The 21,278-nt window shown below is 37.1% G+C and overlaps 1 protein-coding gene across 1 annotated transcript in view; it reads left to right on the forward strand.

The window, feature by feature from the left end:
* The window catches only part of LOC121507462 (contactin-4-like), a 268,675-nt gene that overhangs the window by 166,603 nt on the left and 80,794 nt on the right, over window positions 1-21,278 (forward strand). Inside the window, exons 6-8 of the mRNA XM_041783800.1 lie at window positions 5,377-5,580; window positions 12,843-12,945; window positions 13,799-13,983. Coding sequence (XP_041639734.1) covers window positions 5,377-5,580; window positions 12,843-12,945; window positions 13,799-13,983 — 492 coding nt within the window. The remainder of the gene's footprint in view (window positions 1-5,376; window positions 5,581-12,842; window positions 12,946-13,798; window positions 13,984-21,278) is intronic.

A 21,278-nucleotide genomic window follows, 5' to 3' on the forward strand; every position in this document is an offset into this window, starting at 1 on the left:
TTGCCTTTAAAAATGTTTTACTTGATAGTCTGTATTTAAAACAAGTGGGCTGCATGTGTCAAAGTGTGTTGTTGATGAGGTAGCAAATTGCAACCACCGTATTAGGATGCAGGGCTACAGAATAGTATAGGCAGCAGGAAGCTGAGGAAAGAACAAGGCGCTGCACCTCATGCATTTAGAGGAAGGTTAACTCATGGATGTCTCTACAGTGCCATTAAGAAGTACTCATCCCCTTGGATGTTTTACCCTTTCACTGATATTATGAATCAATTATGTTGATTATAATTAGGCTTTTTTTGGTCCAAAAAAAAAGTCAGATCAATCTCTTTAATGTCAAAGTGAAAACAGATTTCTATAAGGTTATGCCAACTAAATAGAAATATGTAATGTGAAATAAGTGACTACCTAAACTTTCAGCCCCTTCAAGTCAGTACTTAGTAGATGCATCTGTGGCTGCAATCACAGCACTGAGTAGCAGATAGGTCTCAGTCAGGCTTGCACATCTGAACACTTCAATCTTTCTCCCTTCTTCTTTGCAAAACTGCTCAAGCTCTGTCAGGTTGCACAGGGACCAGGCATGATTCATCCAATCCAGAGCATTCACCTTGTTATCTTTAAACCATTTCTGTGTTGCTTTCGCTGCGTGCTTCTGGTCATTGTCTTGCTGGAAAATAAATCTTCTCCCAAGCTGTAGTTCTCTTGCAGACTGAATAAGATTGTCCTCCATGACTTTCATATGTTTTGCCACGTTCGTTTTACCCTCTACCTTTACGAGCCTTCTGGGGCTGGCTGCTGAGAAGCATCCCCACAGTGTGATGCTGCTGGCACCATGCTTCACAGTTGGGATGGTGTGTTTGTGGTGATGTGCAGTGTTTGGTATAAGTTATTCCAAACATAGTGTCTTGTCTGATGGCCAAAAAGCACCATTCTGGCCTCATCAGATCAAAGAACTTTCTCGAGAAAGTGGAGATTTATCCGAGTTTTCCTCAACAGTGGCTTTGTTTTTGCCACTCTCCCATAAAGCTTTGACTTGTGAAGAACCAGGCAACAGTTGTGTGCAGAGTCTCTCCCATCTCAGTTGCTGAAGCTTGTAACTCCTTCAGAGTAGTCATAGGTGTCCTGGTGGCCTCTTTCACTGGTCTCCTTGCACGGTGATGACAGCCTGATCCAGGCAGATTTTTACGTAGATTTTAACAGAACTGTTCAGTGCTTTGTAGTGCATTGTATCCACCCCTTGACTTCTAATTTTTTTTTTCACAGGTGTCTTTATATTATAATAACTCGAGACACATTCACTACACTCAGGTGATACCCATTCCACTAACTGTGAGACTACTAGTGCCACTTGGCTGGACTTCTGTTGAATTACATATTTAAATATTTTTGTGTAATTGACATTACTGCCAAATTATATTGACCATGATTGATTTATAATATCTATAAAAAGGTCAAACTTCCAATTGGCGAGTGCTTCTATAGGAAATGTATAATGCACAGATGATAACTACATACACATTAAAACACAAAAAGGATAAAGTGTCAGAAAATATTCTTGTGATGCTGCAAATATACCTGGGTGTCTTGTCCAAATACTGCCACTATGTGGGAATCACTGCATTTTGCATTTTTGAGTTCAGATCTTTGTCTCTGCAGTGCACTGGCTGATGAGTAATCATTTTCTCTTGCTTTTTTTGGTTCTGAGCTCTGAATAGTCATGATGGATATACTGTATGTCTAGACTTGAATAATGACACTGGTGTCAGTGAATGATGTACTTAGGTTTTAAAATTTTACATTCATTATGATGTGTCATTACTTCTTCCCACTCTTCTCATTCTTCCTGCTGAGCATTTGTTCTAATTTAAACTCGGTTTCACACTGCATTGGATTATTGACCAGGTTAATGGGGTCCAATAATTACTTAATTTAATCTACTGTAACACTCAGTCATTAATTATTATCACACAGTGATTACATAATAACTATGCATTTATTCAATCTTCAGAAATTATTTTGTAATTATTTCTCTCTTAAAATCTTCTCATGCTGTTGAACTGAAGACCTAATGAAGCAGATAACAGCAGAATCCAAGTCTTCTGTCTTAATCTGCCCTCTTAATAAAGCTTTAGTGGATGAGCATTCAAATGAGGTGAGCTGTGCCTTCACCCCAGCTTAAGTCATTCATAAGACTTTATAGACATGCACTACCTAGACGTACATTTTCTACAATGAAATGCAGTGCTGATTTAATAGTTTATCGCCATAAATATTGAATAAAAATAACTCTGAAAGAGAGAGTAAAAAGCAGGAAATAAAGAAACATTTTCTTCCTCAATCCAAATACTTCAAAATGTGTGTTTTGCTCATTCTGAAATACTCCAACTCAATGATGTGACATCGGGAGAAGGCTGACATTTAAACTGGAGCACTGTTTATTGATTCCAGCAGGCTGACAGGTACTTGCCAACATGATGCTCTCCTTCCTGTAAGTGATAACTTATACCAGCTGGCCTGTCGAAGCAGTTAAGATGTCATGTTAGTAAATGCTGTCTCTCTCATAAATACGAAAATACAAATCATTTCCTGCAGAACTGTGATTGTGACAGCCTGTCTGTGCAACTCATGCAAGTTAATGACAACCTGAAACTTGTTTTAAGAATCATTTAGAGTATTATAAACCATCACCTGTCAACCAGAGACCCTGATGATTGTACTTTTGGTGATAAATCTGGGAAATACAGCAGGGTGTGTAAACAATTTTTCAGAGAAAGATTTGAGAGGAGATAAGTTACATTTTCAAAGTACCAGCAGAGAGCATATTCTGCAAAAATCTAAGGACTACCAGATCTCACCGTTGCAGAACACAGCCTTGTTGCTTTTTTCATGTGTCTATTTCTATGCTATGCTGCATAGCTCCACTCAGCTTTAAAGGAATGAGGTGTGAAAATATCATTGAGCATAGCTAGGATGGACTTGGAGTTTGTCTTTATCAGCTCCCTGAGCCTTGATGTTCCTGTTGGGCTAGTGCAGCCCGTTTTAAGTTAACATGACAGAGCTGACCCCTGATGAGGACGAGGCCCTGGCTACCTTTTCGCATCTCTGGCTGTTGCAGCATATGGTTGAAATACATCCATTGCCCATGTTCTCAAGATCTGCCTGCTTTATTTTGCTATGCCAAAGCATAAACCAATCCAGAGGAGATTCAGCCAGTTTCTTAACATGCCGTCCAAGTACCCCAATGGCTTGGACTACACAACTATGGGCAAATTACACTTTTCTGCAGCCTGTTTGTGGAATAAGTAGAACCCCAAAACAGGAGTCTAGTTTGAGTGTCAATCTTCTAATTGTTAAGGAATAATAAAAAGCAATTTCATTGTAGATCTCGATGCTTGAAGTCAACAACTTAACAGCTGCCACAATGGCATACTTCAGCATTAGCAGGTTAGCGTGTGGTTCGCCTAAGGTGTGGATGTGTTAAAGATAATACATGTAAATATTCGTAAATGCGAACTCAATTGATCTACACTTCAAGTTATTTAAGGATCTTGTTTTTCTACAGGCTAATCGAAGCTGTTATGTTATCAGAGGCGACACGACTTGTTAATAGTAACAGACATGCAGTGCATTCAGAGAGTATTCAAACCCCCTTCACTTTTTTAGTTTTTGTTATGTTGCAGCCTGATGCTACAGACAAAAAAATATATTTTTATTCTCACTAATCTACACTCAGTACCCCATCATGACAAGGCAAAAACAGAATTTTAAAAATTTTGCAAATTTTTTAAAAATAAAAAACAGAAGTATCACATTTACATAAATAGTTAGACCCTTTGCCACAACACTTGAAATAAGGCTTAGGTTCCTCCCATTTTGCCCAGTCTTTGCTGAGATGTTTCTACACCTTGATTGGAGTCCACCTGTAGTAAATTCAATTGATTGGACATGGTTTGGAATTCTATAGAAGCCCTCACAGCTGACAATGCATATCAGAGCAAAACCTAAGCCTTGAGGTGAGAGGTACCGCCTACAGAGCTCAGAGATAGGATTGTTGACGGCACAGATCTGAGATGGCTGCACTGAAGGTTCTCAAAAGCACAGTGGCCTCTATAATTCTGCAATGGAATTAGTTTGGCACAATCAGGACTCATCCAAGAGCTGGTCACCCCACCAAACTGAGCAATTTGGGGAGATGGACCTTAGTATGGGGGGTGACAAAGAAGCCAATGTTCACTCTGATTGAGCTCCAGAGGAAATTCCTTTGACCACATGGCCTGGAATTTGCTTTGTTATGCATTGTCATCTGTGAGGCCTTCTATAGAGAGATGTGTGCCTTTTAAATCATGTCCAACCAGTTTGATTTACCACAGGTGGACTCCAGGACAAGTTGTAGAAACATCTCTGCAGAGAGAAATAGGAGAATCCTGAGTTTTAGTTCCGGTGTTTTTGCAAAGGGTCTGGATGCTTATGTCAGGGTGATTGTTTGTATTTTTAATACATTTGGAAACATTTCTAAAATTCTGTTTTAACTTTGTCATGATGGGGTACTGGGTGTAGATTAATGAGAATAAAAATAAACTTTTTTGAGTGTAGCATCAGGTGACAACAAAAGACAGACAAGAAAAGTGAAGAGGGTCTGAATATGTTATTATTGAACTTGTCTATTATTTATTGATGAGGAGGATCCCACTGCCTTTTGAAAAAATGATTTTAAAAGCACATATTTAAAGTAATACCTTTAATTTAAGGGTATTTTCTCACTCTTTATCTACAAAGCTGTAACGTAAAAGCCAGGACACTTTACCACACCACAAATTATCCAACACCAATGCCATGATAATGTCTGTCTTTTTTTTTATTTATTCATTATTTCCGTTTTTTTGTTTGTTGATTTCATATATTTGTTTTGTTGGTTTGATTGATTTTTGGTTGTCTGTTTTTGTTCTGTTTTTTTTTTGTTACTGTATGTATGTACACATTAATCACCATTTAAAAAAAAAAGGGGAAAAAAAGCTGATAAAGGCAAAGTGCTGAAACTTGTTTGTGGTAGTCAGTATGCTGACACTGTCCAAAATTAATCCAATAATGCTGTTTATTTTTTATTTTTTTGGTCATGCACCTGTAAATGTGCTCCTTTTTCCACTTTTTGAACTGGATAGTTGATGCACTGTGTGTAAAATATGTTGAGTGTGCAGAAGTTACAATACCAAAAGAAAACGACATTGCAGTCATGTTGGCTACCTACAGACAGGTTAATGAAAAGACGTACATTACAGCTGAAATATGTCTCTTTTGTGTCTCCAGTTTTTTTCCTGACACTATTATGAACGAAACAAAAGGCTTGTGTATTGCTGAACTCTCTTTCTTTTGTATTCACAGAGCTCGTATTCTCCTGGATCTTCAATGAGTACCCAACATTCGTGAAGCAGGACACTCGCCGCTTCATCTCACAGGAGACGGGGAATCTGTACATTGCCAAAGTGGAGCCTTCGGATGTTGGAAACTACACATGTGTGGTGACCAACACTGTCACGAAGACCCGAGTCCAGGGTCCACCCACTCCACTAGTGCTGAGGAGTGATGGTAAGCCCTGGTTTGAAGTACTCAGCTAACTCACTTGATGCAAACATTATGCACACACAGACACACACTGTTGGCTATTTAGCTAGGAGGAGTGTTCCAGTAACTGGAGTCCACATGACTCCAGTTACTGTGGTCTATGGTTGGCTGTAGTCTAGCTGCAAATATTGCCTCTTAAGTGTGTAGGGTTGATCTGATCCAATCCGCAATGGTTCCACTAGAAACATTCATGTTAAATTATGTAAATTGCATCGAATTAATTCACCATATTTCTTCACAAAGAGAGCAGTTATTACAAGGCCATCGCTTTTTCCTTTAGAGTATTTATGTAGTTTTTTTTAGTTAATCTGTTAATGAAAATGCACAAGAACATATATGAGCATGAAATAACATAAAAAATAAAGAAAAAGGTGAAGGTGTAAATAAATTACCTTCTGTTATTGTTGGAAATCCTCATGCTGAAAATTGCAGAGCTCTTAAATTTTTATAAACAAAATATTTTCTTGCCACGTTTTCCTTTTTTATTTTTCTCCTCATATTGAAATTAGCTCTAAAATATGTGCTCCCCCACTGCGCTGGGACGAAATGTTTGTTAAATGTGATGGTCTTAACACAAATAGCGTGATACATGGAGACATTTTCTTTCCCTGCTGTTGCCTGAGAGTTGGAAAGGTAGCTTTAAGAAATGCAGATGAATTCAAAGGTTAATTATCTCTTTCTTTGCTAATTTCAGCATGTCCTTTAACATGTGGATCTGATGCTTTAGGCTGGCCTTATCAAGGCACTCCAGAGGAAAGGTCATTGTCAGCAAGTAATCTAATTGTAGCTTCTGTCCCAGAAGAATGCTCTTTACCTAATGTAATGCAGTATAAGATATATGAAGTTGAATGTTATTTTCACCAGAAATGTATTTTTTTGACATTTAAGTCATTTTTTTTCCCAGTTAAGTACAGCTCAGCTGGTGTGGAAAGAGGGGGAAGAAAAGCTTACCAAAAGGCCTTGTTACCAATAAAATCTATTAATGCTAGATTTTAATAACCAAGTAGAATATTTATTTGGCATACATGAACAGTTTTAATAACATTGTAAGTAGTAACGTTGTAAGAAGCTGACAGTGTTATCCTGTTAGTCGTGATGCAATTAAGGTGTGAAATCAACTCATTAAATTTTTAAAAACTCATTAGTTGTGTGATATTTTATCACACTGTTGGCTGCATCTGGATACTCTTCACCACAGCGTTTTTCTTCTCTCACATCGATGGAAAAGATGGACACTGCTGCATCTTTAAATGTCTCATTTCACTTTAAAATGGTTGCAAATGGTTGAGTGGTCAAGTCAGTATGCAAGTAATATGCACCTTGGGATATCAAACATTTCTCTTTTTAACATTTCCTTTAGCTATTTCCATTTACTTTTCTACCCAGAATATGTCCTTTTTTCTGTCGTTAAGCCAGCACTGCTGCTTTTGATCCACAAGGAGTTGTTTATTTTCTTTCAAACTCAAAGCGCATTTTTATCTAAACTGGGGCTGAACGATATTGAAAAGAACTGATTTTTCTTTTTCTTTTTGGGATAACCTATCTGTTGTGATTTTTATCTATTAAAAAATCAAATCAAATCAGATATTAGTGTCTTTTACATACATTTATTAAATTTGAATTTTAAAAAGTTCTTACTCATTCTTTGTGACTTACTCAGATCTTAAATGTCACACTGTGCAGCCACAGCAGAGAGAGGAGGAGACGGAGCCGGCTGTTTCCTCTTAAGCTTTACTAATAAACTGGCCAATAAGTTCCTTAAATGTCATCAACCATTTCTAATGACATTCAGCGTTAAGTTTGACCGACATGATCAGGCCCACGATGGTTAAATTAATGCTTATAGGGTTGATCTGTTGTGACTTTCAAGCCGCAGTGCACACATTGAAGCTGTAAAATAAACAATCAGCACGTCTGCGCCGTGAACAGCCCGTTTATTAGTGAGCACCGGGGCGAGGTGCCATTTATAGCGGGAATCAACTATCGTCCTCACGTAGGTTAGCGTCTGCTTGAAGCTTCATTCCAGCGCAGTGAAGGCAGTAGCATCACCTGTTGGCTGAAGGAGGACACTCACAGACCCCCCCTGCACAGAGCTCACATCAGTGACTTCATATGATGATTTAAAGCAGACTTCAACACACCCTCGTTGCAGAAATAAGAATTCTGGCTAAAATGCAAAAGCATAGGAGCTGCAGTGACATATCCACCAGGCCACCTGATTATTGCATGCTCATGCAATGTGACTGTTGTGCATATGCACATCGCAAATCACAAAGTAAAATATAACCAAGAACACTGTAAAAAAATTAAACTTGATTAATGTTGAGTGAAGAAATTATTAAGTATGGGTGCACTTCTGTTAACTTAACTAGTTTATACCACACATTATGTTAAGTTTATTAATTTATGTAAGATAAATACCATATAGATTTAAGCTGAGCCAACATTTACTGAGGGAAGATCTCTATATTTCAGAACTTAAAAAAATGTATACTTCTATCAGAACATTTTTCAGCTAACTTGAGATTTTTAGCTACCTTATGTCAACTAAGTGGCTACATGAAGAATTAAGTTTGGCCCCTGAACTCAAATATAAGCTGTTATATTTGTTACTTTACTAGATCAAGTTGGGCCGTCATATTTGTTTTTTTTCTTACAGTGAATCATTTCTTAAGAAATCTTTTAGCTCAATTGTTGATTTTATCTGGTTTACTTTCATAGAGAAAGCAACAACAGTAAACCAGAACTCCTGAAAAGTGTAAATGCTGTCACGTGACTGGGGATAATTGGATTCCAGTGAGTCATTTTGTACATGCACTCCTGCATACTGTACAGTGTTTCACAGAATTAGCACTCTGAAGCTGTCTCCCACCTCTGCGTCCTGATATCACACCACACTGATGTAGCAGTGCAGCATTCATTTAAATAAAGAATTAAAAAGTAGAGATCATTTAATACATCTCTTTATTTTATTTTTTCCAAATGAAGACACTGGTAAGAATATAAAATCATGCAATTTTATACACACAATGAAAAATGTAAAGTGTAATCATAACCTGTCAAATTACACTGAATAATTCAGATTAAATTAAAAAAGTATAGTCTTGACAGTCCTAATTGTATGCTAAAAACAGTCAATCTACAATCTACATGAAAAAGAAATTAGAGCATTTTAGACTTGTTTAGAAATGATTGTTTGCGCGTGCCGGTAGTCGAGTGGTTAAGGCACATGCCATATACGCAGGCGACCCGGGTTCGATTCCGGCCTGTGGCACTATTTCCAGCATGTCTCTCCCCGCTCTCCCCCCTGTTTCTGACTCTATCCACTGTCATATCAAATAAAGGTAAAAAGGCCAAAAATAAATCTTAAGAAAAAAGAGATGATTGTTTGATATTGTGACCAATATCAGAATTCTAATTTTTCTCCTTTGTTGAACAGTTGAAGACAATAGAAAAAATACCCTGCATTAACCCAAACGGTCATCTTAGGACAGTCTGGCCACTGAAACAGAAGGCAAATTTTAAATTACTCTAAAAATCAAAACCATAATACAACATTAGAAGTATGTTGTGCTTGAAGCTCACAAACTTTTCTTTTGTTGTTCTGCTGAACACAGAGCACACACACACAATACTGTACAACACTGTAGCCTGTGCTGTAGGAGGATTAAAGGTATATTTCTGAAGCAGACCCAAAACATCAGAAATGATCAAAAAGTTGTGAGGAACATTTCTGCATGAGGCACAAAATCTTAACCTCATTAATAATTGAAACCTCTAGACACTCCCAACAAGATCGGGAAGGATCTATGCTATGATGATGTTCTGTGTACTAAACATTTATTTACTCTTTTTTTACTCTGCTTTTATAATCATGGCTTTGACCTCAAACGCCTGCGTAATTGGCACCAGACATCCTGTTTAAATGTGGGCTCAGTTATTGGTAGCACACATAAACTGTAAGATATAACATATATTCAGCTCTGAGCTGCATACAGGGTGGGGGTGTACTCTTCTAAATGTGCGTCTGTATTAGACAAAACATACACTAGAGAAAGCATGCATGACATCAAAAGCTTTCTGTCTCTCAGCTAGCTGTCCCATTAACAACTTTATTTGAACGTATCACCTCCATGTGTCAGCTTCATATCAGCATCACTGAAGGAGAAGATGGCAACCTGTGTTCGTGTGAAACAAGCTGAATCAATACATGCCTATCTTTCTAATGCGTCCTCCTAATAACAGGATCATACTGTGTTACAGACTTCAGACTGTAGACCAGGTGTTAGGTTATTCAAGGCAGAGTTGTTTTCTGTTCTCAAGGTGGGAAGGTGCCAGCTTTGTGCCTCCTCATTTAAAGACAAACACAACCAAAGCGGCCACAAGGACTTCATTTGGTGTTAAACAGCAAGATCACAAGTGTAAAAATGGCATTATAAGGTAGAAAAGGAAGGATTTATAAACTAAAAGAATGACTGTAATTATTGTTATTTTCCAACACTGTGGCTGAAGGGAGACATTGCAGTTGTTTAACCCTTTAAAGCTTTTTGTATAAAATTTGAGATATCTGTCTAATAAACACCATCTATAAGTTCCTTATAAACCTTTTGTATACAATCTAATAAATAATAAAAATGCCCTCCAGTGGATTATCAGTTGCCAGGAATGCCTAATATTTCAGATGTGATACAATAAAGTATATATGTTAAATTTTATGGCATTTTTTTTCCCTTTCTTAGATTTTGGTATATGGTTAGATAAACATTTCAGTTCCAAAATAATTTTTTTTAATTTTTTACAAAAAGCCTGGAGAAAACTAAAACCTCGCCAAAAAATATGCTTCAACACCTTCATATCAAAACATCAGCGTGCCCATGTTGAGTCAACTAATTTCGTCATATGATCTTTCTTTTTCCTGAATTCTAAAATCACTTTCTGTCAGAAATTGGTTTTGCACATTTATTTGAATTTAACTAGGAAAACCTGATTGAGAAAAGTATCTCAGCAGCTCATTGTAAATTAAAACAGTATTTAGATCAGTGGCATCTGTATTCAAAACATCATTTTAGGCTGTTAACATTCAGGTGCAAATACTGCTTGAAGAAAGTAACAGTGCCTATACAAAGTATTCACCCCTTGGAAGTTATACCCTTTTATTGATTCATAAATCAATCCTGTTTTCTTTCTTTTATTTTGAAAAAAACAAAACAAAAACAAAAACAGAAAATCCTCTTTAATGTCAAAGTGAAAACAGATTTCTACAAAGTCATTACAATTAAATCAAAATATGTAAAATAAGTGACTGCATAAATACTCACCCCCTTCAAGTCAGTGTTTAGTAAATGTACCTCTGGCTGCAATCACAGCTCCGAGTCTGTGTGGATACATCTCAATCAGGCTTGCACATCTGGACACTTCAATTTTACTCCATTCTTCTGTGCAGAACTGCTTAAGCTCTGTCAGGTTTCACGGGTATCTGGCATGAACAGCCCTTTGACTCGGCCACTTCAGAACATTCACCTTGTTGTCTTCAAACTATTTCTGTGTGGCTTTCACTGCACGCTTGGGGCTATTGTTTTGATGGAAAATAAATCTTCTCCCAAGTCGCAGTTCTCTTGCAGACCAAATAAGATTGTCCTCCAGGATTTTCCTGTATTTTGCCACTTGCATTTTACCCTCTGCTTTTACAAGCCCTCCAGTGTCGGCTACCGAGAACCATTCCCACAGCATGATGCTGCCATCACCATGCCTCACAGTGGGGATAAACATAGTGTCTTGTGTGATGGTCTAAAAGCACCATTTTGGTCTCATTGGACCAAATAACTTTCTTCCACATTCCTTTTTGGGAACTGTAGATTTAATTTGAGTTTCCTTATATAGTGGGTTTTGGGAATGGATGTAAAGAAAAAATGCAGATTGGTTACTTGCTCTGTCTTCATTAGCAAACAGCTTACAGTTTTTGTCTATTTTTGGGGGGAATCATTTTTCAAGAAATCGTATTCTATTGATCCGTTTATTTTTAATGAAAACAGTTTTTCCCCACATGCAACCCCTTTAATTCTTAACTTCCCTGCTTCCTTTCTTCCTTCTGTCATTATAGCTTTTTACACCAAGCAGTGGGCCTTGTGGCAAAATATCAACCCTACCCTGGTTGGGAGGGGTTCTAATAGGCCCATTTAACAGGTGTCCCCCACAAAAGGTTATGGTATGAGACAATTACCGGTCCACTTCCAGCTGTCTGCTTAAAATGGGTGATAGTGCTGTGGTTACATTCCAGTATGTGGCAGTTGTGATAAGGATCTGAATTAGCTTTCACAGTCAGTCAGAGAGCCATCCTGATAACACATGCCTCACCAAATCAACAAGATGAAATTGGCCCTGTTTCCTCCATCTCCAGAGCTATTTGTGCAACACAGCCCTGAATTACAGCAAAAAAAGGGAAACCTATTGTAACAGGGGTAAATAAGAGTGGCTAGCATGGTGTGCACTCAGAATTGGCACAGCTAGATGAAATTAAAGTGCTCCAGATTGCTTCATTTATTGATATTGTTTACCATAATGCCATTGAAACAGAAGAAAATAAAATGTGTGCTCTCAAACATTCAGAAATTCTTGATTTAAACAAGTCTGTACTAAAGATAAAACATGGGGCAGCCCATGTTTCCATCTCTGCTTTTATTCAGAGATTTTTAGCATGCACAGTTGCAATATTTTTATCCACCAGAGTTGCAACAACAACAAAAGTGAATGGGATCCTTTGTAGACACAGCGGCGGCACCCAAGGGGATATTTTAGGCCCATTTTCTGGTTCATAGCTGTTTGCACCACAACAAGATAAAACTCATCTGGATGTAAAGGCTCAAACGTCTTTGAATTCCCAAAGATGTTTTTTTTTAATTCTACATCAGTGTGCTGCTATCCACTGGAAAACTCTGTTTTTGCTTCTTTTTCTTATTCTTTTCAGTATGAGAGCAATCTGTGAGCGCGCTGGGAGGAGAGCGTGTTTCACAGTCTTGGAAGACGAAAAACATTTCAGCTCACAGGAAAAAAAAAAGAGCTTTACATGAAAAAGGACTTTTGGAAGCTGTGTAGCAACAGCAGAACCCACAACTTGTGCTTTTATGTGTTTCTTGTGCCTAAGTTGTTAAGTTTGACTTTCAAATCAAAAATAAAACTTTTCCTTTTTTTTACACTTGGACTGATGCTCATTTGCATTTCTCTTTCAGGTGTGATGGGTGAATATGAGCCAAAGATTGAAGTTCAGTTTCCAGAGGTTGTTCATGTTGCCAAAGGATCCACTGTAAAGCTGGAATGCTTCGCTCTGGGAAAGTAAGCCCACTCTTTGTCAGGCTCAGCATGCTCACAAGTATATGAAAGAAAAATATTACTAGCAGAGAGCTGGCATATTTTTCTTTGTGTTTCACCACTTTGCTGCAATCCTCGTGTGTTTCAAGCCAGGCTGCACATCTTAAAATATCAGGCTTTGTGTTCTGCTGCCCAGAATACAGGACAAGTTAATAAGCCAAAACTCAGAAAACAGTTGTACCAAATTTTACGAGGCTCTAACTTTAGCAGTGAACAAATTTGTACGTACCTTTAATTTTCCACCCAATGAGAAACTTTCCTTATGACTAACACAGTTGTCTTGCCATGAGATTGGTGCATTCATGGCTCACACCCTTGAATTTTGCCCTTGAAGTAAGCCGTAAGAGTTAAGCTCCTCAGCCTTCTTTCAAACCAGATATCCAAAATAATTTAAGGTTTTACTTCCTGCTGCTAATTGTGCAAATAATTAAAATCTTTGGCATTAAATCCAAACAAGTAAGGGGGTGTGAGTAAACATGCTACAGATAATATTGCTCTTTTGAAGGATTTCTTTTTGTTCTTCAGGTAGTATCATTCTTAGTTCATCTCTTTTTCAAAAACAGAATTAAAGAATATTAGGTAAATGTATAGGAAGTTGCCTTGAGCATTATTTTTTCATTTCCTCTTCAATAATCATATGGGAGAAAATACAAAGCTAAAATCTTAAATGCAGTGTTGAGGTTGCACAACTAATGGTTTATTATTACATTTTAAAATAGAAAGGCAACAGTTATTTCTCTTCTTACCTCTCTTTTATAAACTAGAATCTATTTTTCCTCACTATGATTTAAAACTCCTCTTTGTATCTTTTTTTCAGCCCTGTGCCATCTATAAACTGGAGGAGAGTAGACGGGGTACCCTTCGCAAGGAAAGTAGACATGAGGAAAGCCAGCGGTGTCCTGGAAATCCCATATTTCCAGCAGGAGGACGCTGGCATGTACGAGTGCGTGGCTGAAAACTCCAGAGGGATGAACACAGTGAAAGGAAAGCTCTATTTCTATGGTAGGTGATCCTGACATGCATGCATATTTGACCAGGGTGCACCACAACTGTCAGACCTGCTCAAAGCAGAGTGAGAGCCAGCAACAGCAGACACGGACGGTCTTATGAAGCAGTAGGCAGCGAGCAGCAGGGGCTTGTGTGGCGCACACAAAGAGGGGCTCGTTTTAACAGCACATCAAAATGATTAAAGGCTGTCAGCCATGATGCCTCTAATATTTTGATCCAGATTAAAGGAATGATGCGGATGAGGCTGAGCCCTTGGATACGACCTTGTTGGAGAGCCTTGTATTGGGTTTCACCAGATGGCATCATGATTGACATCCAACTTGACTGGAGATCAAAGCCGTTAAATGTACTATACATAGAGCAGTGGCACATATGTCAGGGACATAATCTGCACAGAAGCATCTGGATCGAGGGAAAGGGGGTTAGTAAATACACTCATTGTCACAGACTTCCACCTTTTTAGGTTAGATTGTAGCAGTGAAGATATACTGCCTCCTTAGAGTAATATTATTTGTCCCCAAAATTGTTAAACTTCCTCAAAATTTTAGAGACATTCATAATTACATTTTGGATAAACACCCTAATCTTTTTACAAGTGTAAGGTTTGATTTTAGCACCATTTGATTCAAATCTAAAACAAATAACATCCAGTCTGACATTTACATTGTAAAATACATTTTCTGACTTATCTTTAAGTAAAGTCCGCCTTTGTTGTTTTCCCTCATTCATAAAGATGAGCAAATTAACAAAACTTACATTTGTCCTTAAGCTTTTTACCTCTTTCTTAATAACTTACAGCACTCTGGTAAATATTTTCATATTCGTTTCAATATAATTAAAGAATTTTGTATGAGTTCCAACAGCAGAAATACTCAAGTTTACAGGCTGGTACTACAATCTTTTCAGAGCATCTTGTTTAGGCTTATATTAGCCATGAAATTTTATTTAGCCTTCTTCCTATAGAGAGAGTTAACTTTGAACCCAGTCTAGATACTATTCGCTGTCTGTACAGGGCATTCAGTACAACTTAAAGACCCTATAAAGTAAAATCCAAACTTTACATCACATAATGTAACATTGCATAGTGTAACAATGATGCATAATCTAACATCACATAATGTTAAATCACATAATGTTACAACTTTGCATAATGTAACAATGATGCATAATGTAAAAACATGGCATAGTGTAACAACATCACATAGTGTAACAATGATGGATAATAAAACAAGGATGCATATTTTAACATCACATAATGTAACAGCATTGCATAGTGTAACAAGTATGCATAATGTAACATGACATAATGTTAGAACGTTACATGATGTTACATCATGTAATGTTACAACATTGCATAATGTAACAGTGATGCATATTGTAAAATCAACTATCATTGCAGATAATTGGCTGAATGCCAGATATCGACAGTGATAATCAGCCAGGCTGATAATTGGTCAACCCTTAGTCTTGACAGTTTGGCATTTGCAAACCCATCACTCCTCTCCATCACTGCCCTTTACTCCAAATATGGTAACTACTTTTTGTAGATATTTTACATGGAAGCCAGTCGCTAAAGGCTTCATATCTTATTCATGTTATTCGTGAAGAAGTCAGGAGATCAGTGAGCGACCACTGTGGCTGCATTGATTATTTATTCAGTCTAGTTGTTAGATTAATATGTTATCAGTTACATACATACAGCAGGAACGTTATGAGTATTAAATCTTCTTAGTGGGTTTTGGAGAGTCATTTCATAAATATTAATGCAGAGCAGAATAATGCTTGCTATTTGCTTGTACTATATTGAGAGATGTCCTTAAAATGCACACTACTTTAGATAAGTATTAATGGCATGATCATGGTTAAAATATGTCATCATGTTTATTTACATCATCATTTCCACTAAAAGTTTCCTGTTCTAGTTTTTCTGGTAGTTTACTTTCACTGTGAACGATCGCTATATTTTCCTCCCACCTCAACATCTCTCTGTTTTCTCCCTGTTGAGTTTCTTGCCTCCGAGTCATGACCGTCAGCTGTCAAACGTAACTCATTTGGGGCATTAAACAATTTGCCATTATTTACAGCAGCCCTGGAAGCCCCTATCCTCATTCACTTTAACAGCCCAGGAGCACGCTGTGACCACCAGGCTTGATTTGTCCTTTTGAAATGTGACTGCTCTCTCATTTTTGATGTGTTTTGTCAGTCTCTCTCTTTCTCTGTCTCCCTTTCTCTCTTTTCCATCTCTCTTTTACTCCCTCTTTCCTGCTGTCTGTTGGCAGGTGATAAAAATCAGTAATCTTGTTTTGAACTCTCTTTGAATTAAGCCTTTGAGACATTCGTCAGCAGTGTAAGCCAATGGGGGAATCAATAAGGGTATCTCTTGTGCATCCAAGCAGGCTACAGGGCAAAGAGTGCTGGGCTTTTTTGTTGGACAGGAAGAAATGAAAGTGTTACTTAAAGGTGGCACTGTGGTCATCATTAACATTCCCTTACTTTAATGTCAGTGCATTTGTGTCTTAAGCAAAAACCAAGTGTGCCAAAATTATAAATGATGTTTTTTCACTCGCTTTTTTGTTTAAATTATCTCAATATACCAACACAAAAAGTATATTACATTTAAATTGCCAAACAAGATTTTGGTTTAAGGCTGAATGTAAATTTAGAACCGTTAAATTCTAATGCATAAAGTCGCCTTTGTTTTTAACAGCTTGAGCCAAAGCCAAGGGTTTTTGTTTGCCAAGGTTTTTTTCTCCGTCTTTAAAAGAAGAGCTTGGACTAGAAAATAGGCATTTTGCTCCCTTGTTGACACCGATATTACTCAAAGGGGAAGTAAATGCAAAGCTGTGAAAGGCTAGTTACCCTATTGTATTCATGTTTGTGTTTCTGCAGACTTACTGCTGCATTATCTCACAGTGATTTCCCTGATAAGGCAAATCCCCATCTTTCCTCTGCTTTAGCCTCTTGACGTTCTTTCTGATTGTGTGTGGGTTTGGCCCCGGTGCAGCCAAAAATGGGCTGACTGTTTTCATTTGGTAAGTGTTGACTGAGAGTCGATACGTTAGCGGCTGGAGGGGGATAGGCTGAGGGACCCTGACAGCGGGGAGAAAAAAGGCAACAATAACAATGCAGCCCTGAAAGGTGCAGTGGGTGGGGCAGTCAGCCTGGCTTGGATGGAAGATTATCTTGGCATAAATGGAAGTTGTTCTAAGTAGTGAATCCTTATAGATTACCTTAGCACCATCTTTCAGATGAATGCCACTTAGGGACCTCAGGTAACAGGATTGCAACAGAAAATAAGAATAAACCTTTTTTGTTATTAATAATGCTATTTCAGTCAGAGGAAAAATAGGTTATTTTGATGCTGTATTGTGTGGTGGATAATAAGTGTCTCTTTTCAGTAGTAGGGTGAATAAGAGACACAGCTGCTCGCTGTCAAAGGAAATGTAAACCTTTGCATGGAAGGCAGCAGCACAGCCTCCACATGAGTTAAATGTTAATGACCTTAGCCAACCTTGTGTCACAGCCTCAGCTATCAAAGAAGTCTTGGTGACCTACCGTACCATACACAATCCACAAATAAGAAAAAAATGCTTTGATACAGGGAGGATGTTGAAGGATTACTGTTGGATTACAGGATGGAGAAATAACTCAAAAACACCACACAGATACCTCCTCTGGTCTTTGTACAGTCCTCTTTTTATCAGTCTACATACAGTGTTTTTGATCACTTTCTCAAAGTCAAGCTTACAAAGTAACAGGCCTTGTGTAGACTAATAATAAAAGACTGACAAATAATGTAACATCACATAATGTAACAATGACACATAATGAAACAAAATCACATAATGTATAAAAGAAGATGCAACAATGATGCAAGATGTAACAACATCACATAATGTAACAACATGGCATAGTGTAACAACATTGCACAATGTAACAAATCTAAAATATAACAACATCGCATAATGTAACAACACCGCATAATGTAGCATCACATAATGTAACAACATTGCATCATGTAACAACATCACATAATGTAACAACATCGCATAGTGTAAGAACATCGCATGATTTAACATCACATAATATACCACCATGGAATAAAGTAACAACATCCCATGATGTAAAAACACTGTATAATGTGACATTATATAATGTAACAAGATCACATATGAAGCAACATCACATAATGAAACTACATTGCTTAATGTAACAATGATGCAAAATGTAAAAAAAAATTGCATGTAACATTATCACATAATGTAAGAACATTGCGTAATGTAACAATATCACATAATGTAACATCACATAATGTAACATCACATTATAAAACATCACATAATGAAACTGCATCACATAATGTAACAGTGATGCAAAATATTTAAAAAATTGCATAATGTAACATTATCACATAATGTAACAATATTGCATAACTTAACAACATTGCACAATGAAACATGGCATGATGTTACATCACTTTATGTAACAATGATGCAAAATGTTAAAAAAATTGCATAATTTAACATCATCACATAATGTAACAATATTGCATAACTTTACAACATTGCACAATGAAACATGGCATAATGTTACATCTAAAATGTAACAATGACGCAAAATTTTTTAAAAATTGCATAATGTAACATCATCGCATAATGTAACAATATTGCATAACTTTACAACATTGCATAATGAAACATGGCACAATGTTACATTGCACAATGTAACAATGATGAATATTGTAACATGGCATAATGTAACAACATGGCAAAATATAACAACATCACATAATGTAACAACATAACATGATTTAGCAACATGGCATAATGTAACAACATCACAATATGTAGCATTGATGCATAATGTAACAACGTGGCATAATGTACCAACATTGCACAATGTAATAACATCACATAATGTAACAACATCACATGATGTAACAACATGGCATAATATAACAACATGGAATAATGTAACATCACATAATGAAACTACATCTCATAATGTAACAATGACACAAAATGTTTAAAAAATTGTATAATGTAATATCATTGCTTAATGTAACAATATTGCATAGTTTAACAACATTGCATAACAAAACATTGCATAATGTTACATTGCTTAATGTAACATCGATGCATTATGTAACAACATCGATGCATTATGTAACAACATTGATGCATTATGTAACAATGATGCAGATTTGTAACATCAATGCATAATGTAACAGCATTGAATGTTATCATGTTACTAATGTAACAATCTAGTAATTCAACTGATAATGTAAATCTAACCAGGATACATAATGTAACTACAAAGCATAATGTTACAACACGTATTGTAACGACACATAATGGACATTGTATTTTGTGAACATGACATATATTGTGACATTGATGCATGATGTAGCAATGTACAATGAGACAACCATGCCTAATGTAACGACACAGCATTACAACAACACATAATGTAACAACAGTGCATGATGTAACATCACATAGTGTAACACATTATGACACATAATGTTACCTTGACGCCTCATGTAACAACACATTACTTAACAAGAAAGGTGTTACAAAAACTACTAATGATACAACTAGATGATAATGTAACAGAATGCTGTTGGTTCATTTTGCATTTGTTGTTACATAATGAACTAATCAAATATTTTTCTCCTAATAATGTTATAATTGTATTACATTAAAGAGTGAGCCCCTACTTTAAGGATTTATGTTGTAATTCCCTGAAAATAGAGAGAAGATTTCAATCAAAACACTCTTTCAATAGTTTTTACTTTGATTTAAGACTAAAAAAAAATGTTCATACACTAACACCCCCCAGGACTGAATTGTCCTATATGATATAGCCAAACAGTCTCTCTGACTACATACTGACAATACCTGGACCTTAGGGGAGTAGCTAGACCATACCAAAGTCCATAGCCCAATTTGGAGAGTGTATCCATGCTTGTTGGCATCTTTCTAGCATGTTTTCTAATTTACTTTGATAGTCCTTATTTAAAGCTTGACCAGATTTTCAGCATATACCAGTGTATTAGCACGGCACCCCCCAGAAATTGTGACTTAACTGCATTTTCTTCTTTCTTCTTATACATCTTTATACATTTTGAACTTTGGAAAATGAGGTAGACTGGCTTATGATTGGCTGGTTAAGATTTGTGGGCGGTGCCTATAGGAAACGGCATCTAAGGCCCATCCGCAACCTTGGCTCTTTCAAAATGGGACATATCAGCAGCAGCTGCAGCACTGGATGGTTCCTTATGGCTCCCCCAGGTCTGGACCAGCCCTTAGTTACTTAGGCTGCTGTAGGCCTCTAGGTAGGACTGAACCAGTCCTAACTATAAGCTTGATCAGATAGGAAGGTTTTAAGCCTATTGCAGCATTACTAACTAAGGGCTGGTCCAGACCTGAGCCAGCCTTAACGATAGCATTTTTTCACAAATCGTTGTGCTGTTAGTACCAGTTCTCACATGTATGAGGGTTTTTTTTTTTTCTTTTTTTGCATTTTTCTTGTTACGTTATGTGTCACTATTACATTATCAGCGGTTACAGGCCAACACACTAAAGATGTAAGGCTTGGACACAGATTTGGAATATCTATTGAGTTTCCTGTTGTGTCATCCTGCTTTACTCAAAGAAAACAAAACTACTGTACAGGAGACACCAATTAGAGCAGGAGTGGTGCTGTCGCTGAAAAGCCTTTACAAAGGTCAGTCCTTGAGAGTGTCAGTAGGTGAGTTCTGTGGAATGGAAAAGTGCAGCCAGCCATTACTCTTGTCCTGCTTCTGGCCTTGTGTGATATAGGATGATAGAAGCATGACCTGCACATCATCCTGAATGTACCGAGCTTTACACGACCAGAGCTTTACAGATCTAATTTAATGTTTGAGCTTAATCATTAACTAGCCTTGAGTTACCTCTGTGACACAGCAAGAATCAATTCTACTCCTGTATAATTATACCATAATTTACCCAGATTGTATTGAATGGAGAGATTTTATGGCACCGATAGCTTCACTAATGTATATGGATCTGGATTTCATCACTTTCACTTGACTAGAAACCTTCTTGGATAAAATTAAACATAACGCCTCAGCAATCACTTAACTCAGAGTTGAAGCAAACCGTTCAATTCAAAGTGTTTTCACACAAAAAAATCAGCATAAAATGGAGGCTTCCATCACACCTTGTAGATCGACCTTTGTGTGCAGAGAATTTCACAAGCAGCCTATCAATTTTGTTATAATAAGGGGTAAAATAGTTCAGAGG

Source organism: Cheilinus undulatus, linkage group 3 (genome assembly GCF_018320785.1).
Source record: "Cheilinus undulatus linkage group 3, ASM1832078v1, whole genome shotgun sequence".
Taxonomy (NCBI): Eukaryota; Metazoa; Chordata; class Actinopteri; order Labriformes; family Labridae; genus Cheilinus; species Cheilinus undulatus.